This window comes from Gopherus flavomarginatus, chromosome 10, assembly GCF_025201925.1.
Source record: "Gopherus flavomarginatus isolate rGopFla2 chromosome 10, rGopFla2.mat.asm, whole genome shotgun sequence".
NCBI classification, from domain to species: Eukaryota; Metazoa; Chordata; order Testudines; family Testudinidae; genus Gopherus; species Gopherus flavomarginatus.
Genome location: NC_066626.1, coordinates 53,235,208 through 53,247,940, shown reverse-complemented (window position 1 = coordinate 53,247,940; position 12,733 = coordinate 53,235,208). Strand labels below are relative to the sequence as shown.

Here is a 12,733-nt window from a genome sequence, read left to right as displayed (position 1 = left end):
AATCAGCAAAAGGGTTCTATAAATAAAATTTATTATGAAACAAAAGGCAAAAAACTATTATATACATAGTTTAGTCCTATTCAGTGTCTACCCGGCGCTTCTTGGCTTGTCTCTTGTATTCATTAAATGGAGCATCTCTTGTCACTGTCCAGCAATAGTCTGCAAGCATTGATGGGCTCCATTTGCCCTGATAGCCTGCCAGGAGGTTCCACTGCTGTAGTCTGGAGCCCAACAGCTCTGCCTTACTCTTGGGTAGTTCCAAATCCCTGACAAGGTCATTCAGTTCACCTTGTGTTATGAGGTGTGATTCAGAGGAGGAGGATGGGAGAAAATGTGGGTCCTGTGACATTGATGGCTCAGGACCAGAAGTTTCATCTTCTTCCTCTTCCTCGTCTGACTCAAGTGAGAATGATTCTGGTGCATCAGGAACCGGCAGTCCTTCTCCGTGAGGTACTGGGCGTATAGCTGATGGAATGTTTGGATAATGCACAGTCCACTTTTTCTTCTTTGACACACCTTTCCCAACTGGAGGCACCATGCAGAAGTAACAATTGCTGGTGTGATCTGTTGGCTCTCTCCAAATCATTGGCACTGCAAAAGGCATAGATTTCCTTTTCCTGTTCAACCACTGGCGAAGATTTGTTGCACAAGTGTTGCAGCATATGTGTGGGGCCCATCTCTTGTCCTGATCTCCAATTTTGCAGCCAAAATAAAGGTGATAGGCTTTCTTAACCAGAGTGGTTATACTGCGCTTTTGTGATGCAAAAGTCACTTCACCACAAACATAGCAGAAGTTATCTGCACTGTTCACACAAGTACGAGGCATCTCTGCTCACTTGGGCTAAACAGAAATGTGTCCCTTTGCAAAATCAAACACTGACAAAGAAGAGAGCATGACACTGTATGATTTCTAGAGCTGATATAGGGCAATTTGTTCAGCAGAGTGATGTAAGCTTCGTTATGATTGCATCATCCATGACTTCTAGGAATAACATGATGCAATTCATATCATGTATGACGCAATACCAGCTTCAGATTGCATCCTTCATTGTTTTGCCTAAAAAACAAGTATTGTCCAAACCCAGTCATAGATTTATTCATGGATCCAGTCAAAGATGTATTTTAGTCATTTCTGGTTTAAAATGAGATCCCTTCCCTTTATAACTCACTTATCCTCCGCCATTCCCAAGTCAAGGGTCGTATATACTGACCCAATAGCATATCTTGAAAACTAGAGCCAATCAACAATTTTAAGCATCATTTTTGTTCTCAGTGACCCAGAATTAGTAAAGTTGGACTACATTTATTTCAGAAGCATTTTGGCTGTAGAGCAGTGTTATAGGAATTAGAAAATGATAAAATGATGAAATTTTTGTGTAGCTGTAAAGAATACTCTACGTTGATTATATATTTCTCTGAAAAATTCCAGGTGTTGTCAAAGTGGATTATGGTGATGTGTCAGTCAGAAAAGCACTAAGAGAAAATCTGAAGTGTAAACCCTTTTCATGGTACCTGGAAAACATCTATCCAGATTCTCAGATTCCAAGACGCTATTATTCACTTGGTGAGGTATGAATTATTTCTTTTGGTTAAGTAAAAAAATATTGTGCATTTGGGGGCATTGCTAATGAGCTAGAGTTTCTGTAGTGTTCTCAATTAAATGCTTTGAAATGTTCCCCACATCTGATCTTTTTATTTTAAACATACTGCTTTTCTTTTGCGTGCTTCATAAGGGGATGTCTCTTCATAAATGTTAATACCTAAATGTTTATCTTTTTAACTGCATATCATGTTGGGAAAAATAATTCTTGTGACTAATACTTTTTAAATGAAAATAATGTGCATTAGTTGGAGAAAATGCTTTCCAGTAGCATTTATGTGATTATGGATAGAGCAATATAACTGAGGTCATTTTTGCCAAATTGGTTTGTTCATTTATGCTCTGTCATCTGGTGGTGTAGCTTACAGCTGAATATCACAAACATTCCTAACAAACAACAGATTTTAATGCAACAAAGTGCAGAGACCTCTTTAAATGTCAGATAACTTACTATTTAAAATATTATTTTATGTTTTATCTGAGCTGACTTTTAAAAGCTCTAAATACTTGTGCAAGAATATAACTACTGGTAGAACAGCAATCAAAAGGGCTTGTGTTTTTCTTACATTCAGCAAAGTAACCTCAACATTGTAAGAATTTGGAATTACTATGCAAAGTAAAATCCACACTAGGGTTTTTAGTCTAACTATTTAAAAACTAAGTTAAACATGGTGTTAGAGAGAACGTACTTAATAAGCATGAAATAATAGGGTTTTGGAAGAGAATGTCAGAATAGCAAACCTGAGTATGTGAAAATTATAAAATAGTCATTAAAAACACCTTATTTTCATCAATATGGTCTTGGTTTCTATGGAAACAAGAACAAAAACTCAGGCAGCATCTGTGAACTAAAACTCTTGCTTGTCAATTTCAGCTGTTGGCTGCCAGCTGAGCAGCAAAGGTGGATTTTTTTCACCTATAGATAATAATACTGGAAATTTGAAAAGAGCAGAAGTGAGAGACCCACAGGACATGATATGTCTATTACTTAATGGGGAAGGAGAGCAAATAATGGATGAAACAGAGAAAGCTGATGTGTTGAATGCCTTTTTGGTTTCAGTCTTCACTAAAAATGTTAATGGAGATCAGATGCTTAACACAATTAATAACAACAAGGGGGAAGGATCCCAGGCCAAAACACGGAAAGAACAGGTTAAAGGCTATTTAGATGAATGTTAACATTATAACATTGTTATGTGTTATATATTATATATATAACATTATATGTTAGCGCATAACATTATATGTGAGTTATGAACTCCCTTTGTATGATGTTACTAAAACATGTTTAAGGCCAGACAACCTAGCCTAGGTAAAGGTGATAAGCAGGTCTGTCCTAGAGAAAGTGATATGGTTTTACCTCAATTAGCAGTAAACAAAGCCATCGAACTAAACCAGCAAAGCCTATCCTGATCCTGAACTTGAGACTCAGAGAATTAACTGGGCTTCTTCACCCCAAAGAGATGCACAGAAGACTGAATCAATTGGGAGCCTTCCTGCCTTATAACACAAAAACATCCCTGTGGAGATATAAAGAGGATGGGGCGCGAGAGAGACTATCTTTATCCTCCACCTTAGGAGACACAGAAACCAAGCAATTTCATCTCTGTGATAGGTCCTGGCCAGTAAAAAGCTGAAAAGGAAACTGGGGGTGAGAGAAACCATCTTGAACAAAACTATATCTTGCTAGATTAAGTTTTAGACTTTTGGATGCATATTTTCACTTTAATTTGCTTGTGACATCTCTACCTTGATCCCTTTTATTTGGTATCATTTAATCAAGGCTCTTTTGTATACTTTTACTATAAACCAGTTCAGTGCTGTGTTTGAAGGTAAGGCTATATTTACCCCAGTTAAATTAATAAGCAGTGATGTACTGAACAGTGAACTCAACATCTTCTGTGATTGCACAATGGCAGGGACTGTGCACTGCAGAGAAACATATCTGAGGAGTTTGGTGGCTGGAGTTCACAGATTGTTATCTGCTAGGCAAGGCTTGGGCCAGGAGAGCCCTTGGGGAGTTTGCTGGTGAGGGATTCTGGTGTGGCAGGGAGCTGACACACAGTCTAATCACCAGCAAAACTCACTCTTACCCAGGCAGAGAGGTAACAGTGGCACACAGCTGTCAGTATTCCCAGCAGTGTGTTACAAGAACATACTTATAGAATTTACTGATGATATCAAGCTGAGAGGTGTTGCAAGCGCTTTGGAGACAGGATTAGAATTCAAATGGGCTTGATGAACTGAAGAATTGGTCTGAAATCAAAAGTGAAACTCAGTAATGATAATGCAAAGTACTATGCTTAGGAAGGAAAAATCAAATATAGAATGGGAATAACTGTCTAGGCAGCAGTACTGCAGAAAGGGATCTAGCTGTTCTAGTGGATCACACATTTAATATGAGTGAATAATGAGATGCTGGTGTGAAAAGGCAAATAAAGCTTGGACAGGGAGCCTCCTTCAACAACCATGTGAGATAGGGTTCTCCCCCACCACATATGGAGAGCAGCTTGTCCACAACTGCCCCTGACTCAGGATAGGAGTAGTCCTCAGCAGCTGAAGCTGCTTCTGCTTTTTAATAATAGAACAATCTAGTCCTGGAAACTTCTCTTTCCCCTCATTTGAGTCATACATGAAGCCTGCTACAGACTGTAGACGAGAAGGCAATGAAGAAGGATAGGGCTAGAACTGGGAGTAACACTGCTCACTTATAAATGAACTCAATCCCTCAAGCTGCTCCATAGCTCCTGTCTGCAGAACAGAAGGCTCATTTCCATATACACCAGACCAACCTGTCTCTAAAGAGATCAGGCTGATGTGTGGGCATATTATCCAGCCTTATGGACCTCAGATACCCCAGAAAGCCACACATCTAGCTTGCACAGCAGAGTTTTAAACAAGCCTGAGTTAAATAAATAAACTGTTTAAGAGCAAACACCCTGATTGTTTCCTTTGAGGGAAGGAAAGCAATTTAAAAACAGATATCTTTATCACCCCAAATTTCTTAGTGATAAGTCATCATGTAAGACTCCTTAGTTGAATTTCCTGTCAGAGTCTCTTTTTCCCTGGACCAGTAAGGCCCCAGAGGGCTGTAAAATAACACCACTGAGCATCTGAATGAGAGCCTTGTGTTTGTGAATAGTGACCTCCTTTAGTTGATTAAGGAGCAACGTTGTTAGGTTCTAAAGACAGTCTTCTTCCAGTCCTCCTTGGCATTGTGCAATATATTAAAATAATCTGATTTTACTTGATTCGCTGATTTAATTCTGATTAATTACATTCCAGCTTGATTTATCCCATACATACAGTACCAGTTAGGCTTCAGTAAGTGGTATTTGTAATTGCAGTTGATGGATAATTGTATTTAATATAAATGTTTAATCAAGACATTGAAGTATTTTGGAATTATGCAGTGTCACAATGGTTTTTCATAAAGGATGCATGAGAGCTAAAGATGCATTTTTACTTTGTGTATTGCGGTTGGAAATTCCCCCTCTCCTACTGACGGGGAAATTTTTTATTTGTTAGTCACATTCTTTAGGGTCTAAGCCCCTTTCTTCTGAAGAAAGGTAATAAATAAAAGAATAACTTATGTGCACGATGAGCACTTTACACACTTGGTACATGCAGCTTCACTGAAACTTTGGGGTGCTAGACAGTATCACATGGTGTGCTGATGGGGCCTCAAAAGGGATTGTAGTGTCACTTGTTTCAGTTCTGTCTGCAAAGTGAAGGAAAGGGTTGAGGAGACTGTTTCTGAATTCACCTACTTTTCTGGGGAAGTGGGCACGCAGGCACCATGTTGATGGACACAATATAAGGATTTAAACAGGTACCCAGATACTACAAAATCATCTTTTCTAGGGATGCCTTACCAGAACTCTCAAAGAGCAAATATTTTGCCTTGGGAATACACCAGATTATGCCAACTATATTTTAAAAAGTATTCCCTGGGGGGGTGATACCCCATATAAAATCTATCTACAACGTTTGCTTTATTACACTTGTGCACTTGCACACACACAATTGCATTTGTTAGACGTGATAAACTATCAATATATTCATGGTCTGATTTTCAGAGGTTTGAGCATGTTAAGTTCCCACTGACTTTAGTGGGAACTCTGTGCTCAGCACTACTGAAGGTCAAGCCATCATTGTGTTTTCAGAATATGCTATTAAAGTGCATTGAAGAGAAGTTTCCCATCTAGTGCGTTATTCCATGTTTATTGCTCTGAGCAAATGATTTTGTTGAAATGGAAAAAAAAAAAAGATTTCCAAATTTCTCACTCCTTTGTAACTGTGTGCACCCAGGAGGATGGAAGGGTTGTCACAGAGTAAGGGGAAATATTTAGTTGGAGCCTTGTGTTAAAATATGAGCAACACATGCTGGTGATAGCCAACTGCACAGTATATTGGATTACAATGGAGGAGAGAGAACCACTTTTAGTCAAAGGGCATCAGGGCAAATCATTACACTTATGAAAGTGCCATAAGATTGTTAAAGTCTGTGCAGAGCAGATGGGGCCGCAGGCTTTAAGGTCTTATCTCAAAGGAGCACACACAGGAATTGTGTGTTACTCAGTGGCTCCACCTGGGAAAGATGGAGAGTTGAATCAGCCCTGCTGCACTTAAAAAACTAGGATGAATTTTGAAGAAAAATAATTTTGTCCTATATCACTTTCTTCAGGAAAGGTCATATTTTATTAGCTAATTAAGGCAAAACAGTCCATTGACATGGAGGGAGAGGTGAATTTTTAATACATACAATTAAGGTATCATTTAAATCACAATGTACTGCTTTGTGATATTTTTCACGTGCTTGAAGATGTTTTTTGTTCAAAGCTGGGAACGTACATACATGTTGCAGCTTTAAAACATTGGTGCATTCAGATCATGTAACTGAACATTCAGATGGGTAGTTGCTCATGCAGTTATCTTATTTTCACACATAAATGTGAGGTTTGGAATTACATTTTTCAAAGGGCATCTGTAGTGCCTAGGTCTGCAAATTTAATCCTAATGTTTTTTGCAGCGTCTTCTGCTTTCTTTTCTTTTCTTTTTCTTTTCCTTTTAACTACCTGCATTTGTTTTCACTTTTGTTTCTTCAGATCAGAAATGTTGAAACCAACCAGTGTTTGGATAACATGGGCCGTAAAGAAAATGAAAAAGTGGGTATATTCAACTGCCATGGCATGGGAGGAAATCAGGTAAAAAAAAAATTAGCTACACCGTATCGTTAATCTGCGGGTGTGGAAACTAAGGCACAACAACCTTCTAAATAATATATATAAACACCCTGATTTAAATTCACTGAAGGTAGTGCTGAGGCTAAAAGAGAGTCAAAGCTAAAATGTCTCCCTTCAACACTTCACTGCTGCTTCTTTACTGATGAAGAATGATGGGATGGTATTTTTAAGTGTTGGTATTTAAATATTAAATATTCACAGGGCAACAAACATATATTGTCCCATGTACCTTTTACTTTTGGCAGCACTGAAACAGTTTACTTACCTAACTGTGCTTTGGTATTGCAGCAGAAATGTAGGTGTGTAGAATCACCTTTGTATTCAGAGGTAATAAAACAAAAGTTATAGTTGCAATTATTGCGCAAAACTTACTACTTAACCTCCTGCCACTTATGAATTTTAACAATACTCGAAAGGCCTAATTTTCAGATAGTGGCTACAAACTTTGCATACGTATATGTTGTACACACAGACCCGCATTTGCAGCTCTGGCCAAACGCTTGAGGAAGGAAAACAGTTACAGCGTTAGAAATGTAAAGTATTAAATAAGCTTTTACTTTAATAACATCCCTTGTTCCCTTTCCCTTTAGCTGGAGAGAGCTTTTAGAAGGAAAAAAACCCTTGTCTGACAGTCTCGGAGATAGATCAGATGGTAGTTACTGTCCCTTTTGGGAAAAGACAAGTTAGCTGAGATGGGCTGGAGCTGTTGCTGCTGCTGTTAAAATCAAATCCCACTTCATCCCACCTGGGTGTTTGGGCTTCAGCTGGAGCTGGTAGAAGTGATCATGTCATCTGCATCCCTCTCTCCGGCTTGGTCTGGCCTGGCCTGGACATCTCCCGTGACTAGGATGATGAAGGCCTGGGGTCCCAGGAGATGTGTGGGGAGGTGAGAGGGTAATAGTTATAATGATGAAGCTCGCTCCAGTATCCAATTTTTCTCCCAAGCCTTTCTTTAAGAACCCACAAAGAGAATAGCCCATCCCCTCATTATTTTGTCCACCAATTAGGTCTAGTGTCTAACACACCAGTTTTGGTTCACTGATTTCTGGTTCTACACTTTTCTGGTTTACTAAGCATGATCTTAACACAGTCCTTGAGTTATATGAGTAAGTCTTTTTGTTTGGACTATTTCATACCTTTTCCCATCTTTGTTTGTTGTTTGCTGACTTTTTACAGTTGAACTCCCAATTAGGGTAAATCCGTAAACCCAATTATCAGGACAGTGCTTACTACTCTGAGTGGCCCCACTGGCATTCATGGGGCTACTCAGGGCACTCAAAGCTTTGCCTGGTAGTTGTGTTTGCTGGATTGGACCCTAATATTTTTCTTTAATGGCAATGGCAGATTCTGAGCTTCCCTTGGCTGGTGTCACAATCCACAGAAGGATTCTTAAATCTCCAGATTATTTTTGTCCATCATACATGCACGCTAGGGGTCACATTTCCAAGTAAGCACAATGGATGCACATGCAGAGTGTGAATTTACCCATTGCACCTTCAAATCTTTATATTTGCTTATGCAAATGAGTAGTGTTATATTTCTGGTGTTGTTTTTGCTGACTCAGCATGAGCCATTCATACTTGACCTAAATATAGGGGTCCATTATCCATCAGTACTCATACATAACTCCTATAATCATTAATGGGAGTTCATAATGAAAGCGAAAAATAGGACAGAATGCAAGTGCTAGATGGACTGTATAGCTAACAAAATATAGCTATGAAATAGAACTATTTCAGATTGAAAAGAATGTCAAAAATAATACCAGGCTCATTAGGATTTCTGAACAAAAAGTGTGCAAGCTTTCCCAGCTTGAGGCAAATATCCCATGGCTCACAAATCTTGCTAAAAATATTTTGTAACTGTAACATCTCAAAAGCATTTCAAGGGACTTTAAGGCTAAAATATTAGAAAATATATTTTAACATTTCTTTTACAGAAACATTTCTTTTACAGAAAATGTTGCATTTATAGTCTTAAGAAAACAAGCTCTGTTGATTATAAAGCCATGTATAGTACTATATGTTAGATTTATTTGATGTATTATGGGTGAAGAAATCACTATCCTACATTTTAGCAATGTTGCCAGGATACCATACTTTAATAGGCTTCATGGCCATGCAGATCTGTGCATTTGATAACTGCTAACCACCAATTATGGTGCATTAATTAAAAAAAAATTAAATTAATGGAGATATCCTATCTCCTAGAACTGGAAGGGACTTTGAAAGGTCATTGAGTCCAGCCCCCTGCCTTCACTAGCAGGACCAAGTACTGATTTTGCCCCAGATCCCTAAGTGGCCCCCTCAAGGATTGAACTCACAATCCTGGGCATTGATGAGTTAACTACTAACCCCTTTTTAAAAAAGCTACAAACTGTACAGTACGACTTACTGCAACTTTAAAACTGGCTCTTGTGCAAGGGAAAAACTTTAAAGGATCTAGGAGCCAAATACTGCCCTCCACTATGGGGAAATGGTTCTAAATAAAGTCAATAGATTTTGTGTACTGATGTCTGAGTAGAAAGAGCATATACGCCTTGACATGGACACAGCAGCAAAATGAGGACAGACACATCCATGAAATTAAGTGGAAGGCCACAATTTGTATTAAACTTTAAAACGGAAGAGGAGCGCTACCACCCCATCATCCATCCTCTTTTATATCAGGTATTTAATTGGTTCCAGTGCAGGAGTTACAGGGCTCTGTACCATATAACCCATAACACAGGGTAGGATCTCCCCAGACTATCCCCTGAGACTCAGTTCTCTGAATCCTAGCACCCTCCTCCCGTGTGAAGGAGACAAATTATACAGCAGGGTGGGGACCTCAGGTTGCGAGGGCCAAAAGGTCTCACCCTGTCACATTGAGCCCAAGGCCTATCATCAAAATCCTACATTTTTTACCTTTGGAAACCATTCATTTTATTCTCTTAGCTGCACTGGAAACTGGCTGCATGCCATGATGAATAAACAACTCCACCCTCGTAACTCAGCTGGGTACTAAGCATTTTCCTACTTAACCCACTGTGGCTTGAAGGTGCTGCAAGGAAGGCAAAAAGCTTCCCGGTCCTCCACCAATTGGCCCAAAGGAGAAAAAAATTCCTTCCTGACTCCCTAAACAGGCGATTGGCTAGACCCTGCAGCATCTGTCAGGCTGGCTTCCCATTCCTAGTTCAGGTGGGTAGGGTCGGCTGCTGGAATGAAGCTGAAAGGGGCAACACGTGGCCCCTGTGCTTGGCTAAGTCCTGGAACCTGGAGAATGCTGGCCAATCAGCACCCATCTCCCTCGGCTGGCCAGTGGGTGCCAGCGACTCCCAGGGGAGGAGCTACCTATTATCCCTTGGCAAATGTGTCTCTTCCTTACTGCTGGGACTGTTTCCGTTTCACTGCCAGCCTCCTCAAGTTTCCCCACCATTTGATGGTGGGGGGAGGAATGCCAATTAAACCTGTACCTGCAGATAGATTTTTGATTAAATGGAACTTTGACAATGAGTGAGTCACACAGGAAGATGCATTATTAATGCTTATCAAAATCAGACACTAGGTAAAGCCCCTTCATTGTTTCATTCCACTTTTGCAATAGCTGACTTCTAGGATTTTTTTTGTTTTAGCTGAAATCCGTTGATTTTGCTGGTCAGGTAGAGAATGACTCAGCCATGTGGTTTGTCTGCCTGGAATCATCTCCATAGGTATCATGGCTATTCTTTTATTATGTTACCATGGAAATGGCTTCTGTTAAGGTGGATATTCAGAAATAGAGCCTCTGCTCATAACAATAATCTAATTGTACCCTCATTCACACACAAGAAAAAGAAATAAAAAACGTCTGAACTGGAGATTAATGCAAGTTTACAATTGCTACTCCTATATGTTAGCTTTACCAAAAGAAGCTTTCTTTTTTAAGCATTACAATTTAGTAATATTGGCTTTCTATGGTAATAGATGAGAAATGTCTCCCTTAGTCACACACATTTGTAGGAAGAGCAAGAATATATAATCAATCACTCTTTTTCTCTTATAAAGATAAGTCAAACAAAAAAGCTCGAATTTCAAGGGTCATCATTCATTCATTTCACTTATTTTGCATTCCTTTCTTTAGATCCAGCGGTTGTATTGTGTTTGACACATTCAGTACAATAGCCTTTCTCCTAGTGAGGGGTGTTTAATAAAAAGAAATTTAAAACCATCAACAGACATTTGTGGTAATAGCTCTTCTTTTAGTCACTAAATCTTCAGAACTAAATGAACAAAAGAACTCTCCTTTTGAGAAGCCTAGATTAGAAGAGACCTTGTGCAGTGGGTTTTTTTCCCCGTCTTCTGAGTTTTAGCAGCAGGTTAAAATTAAGGAGTGAGATTTTATATTTTCAAAATATAAACACGGATTGGTGTCAGCTTGACAGGAAGAACAATGAAGGCAGATGCAATGGGAGAACAGTGAAAAAACCAAGTGAGCTATGAAATGTATATAGTAGTAGATCAGTGTAGTTCTTTTTTATTTTGCTACTTATTTAATTATTTATAATTTTATGCTGGAGCTGGTTTTAACGATGACTTTCTGAAACTGTGCTGTCTCGTTTTCCTCGTCTACGCTTGCAACTCAGCTGTGTAGGTGGCAAAGTGGGGGCGTGACTCTCAGCTTGAGGCCGGGGTGTCTCCAGGCACCCGCGCAACAAGCACATGCCTGAGGCGGCAAGCCACGGGGGACGGACTGCCGGTCGCCATGAGGGAAGCAGTCAGGCTGCCTTCGGCGGCATGCCTGTGGGAGGTCTACCGGTCCCGCGGCTTCGGCATCAATTCAACTGCGGGTTCGCTGAAGACATGGGACCGGCGGACATCCCGCAGGCGCACCGTCCGAAAGCCGCCTGACTGCCATGCTTGGGGTGGCAAAATACATAGAGCCGCCCGTGGCTCAAGGAGGCATGCTTGAGCTAGCTTGCTAAAAATAGAGAGTAGCTGCAGCAGCATGAGCTGCAGGATAAATGATCCCCTGAGTACTTGCCCTTCCAAGACCCTAGGCACATACTCAGGGCACTGCTGTGGCTACTCTCTATTTTTAGCATGCTAGCTCGATTAGAGCTAGCACCAGTATGTCACCTCGAGCTGGGAATCACACGCACTCAGCTACTCAAAGTGTAGACATACCCTAAGAAGCATAGCACAGAACTCACTCCCCAGGGGTAGTGGCTAAAGTAGCTTTAAGCCACCTTTGTATCCTCTTAATCCTGGACTGTTCTAGGTGCAAGAGGCTGTACACAATTTAGACAGCATTGGGGAACTGTCTAAATTACAGCTGTTTCCTTGGGCTGCCATATGGCTGTCCAGAATCTCAATTCTGCTGAGTGCTAAAGACCGCTTCCCCCGCACACACACACACAGCAGAGACCTCCTGCCAGTGCTTAACTTGTAATGGAAGAGGTGCCAGGGCTCAAGCAAGTATTGTGCATTCATAACTGATGTGGAAAGCCCAGGGGCTATGAACTGCTAAGCCTATAGGTGCCAGGACTCAGCCCTGGCACAAATTAAGCACTGCCTCCTGCCCCCCGGGCCTCCCTGAACATTCCCCCTATGCGGCAGTTTGCAGTGAGGTCCTTGGAGCCTTACAGGTATCTCTGTAGTATTGGCACTGAGGTCATCTTCCCCAGCTGCATATGGCACATTTAGGGTCCCTTTACCCCACTCTGATCCTTATACCCAGTTTAAAGAGTCTGGAGCAGAGGTGAGGCTCACACCCTAGGAATTAATGAGTCCTAATTCCATTTCTAACTCTGAACCCCTCTCTCTCCTTGGGCAAGCCACTTAACCATTCTGTCTCAGCTTCCCCACCAGAAAAATGCAGATGATAATACGCACATAACTCACCTCACAACATGAAACTCCATGGAAAT

The 12,733-nt window shown here is 40.5% G+C and overlaps 1 protein-coding gene across 2 annotated transcripts in view; it reads left to right on the top strand.

The window, feature by feature from the left end:
• Positions 1-12,733, top strand: part of GALNT13 (polypeptide N-acetylgalactosaminyltransferase 13) — a 362,438-nt gene that overhangs the window by 287,031 nt on the left and 62,674 nt on the right. For both annotated transcript variants that reach the window (XM_050969250.1, XM_050969251.1), the window contains exons 9-10: positions 1,430-1,569; positions 6,709-6,807. In XM_050969250.1, coding sequence (XP_050825207.1) covers positions 1,430-1,569; positions 6,709-6,807 — 239 coding nt within the window. The remainder of the gene's footprint in view (positions 1-1,429; positions 1,570-6,708; positions 6,808-12,733) is intronic.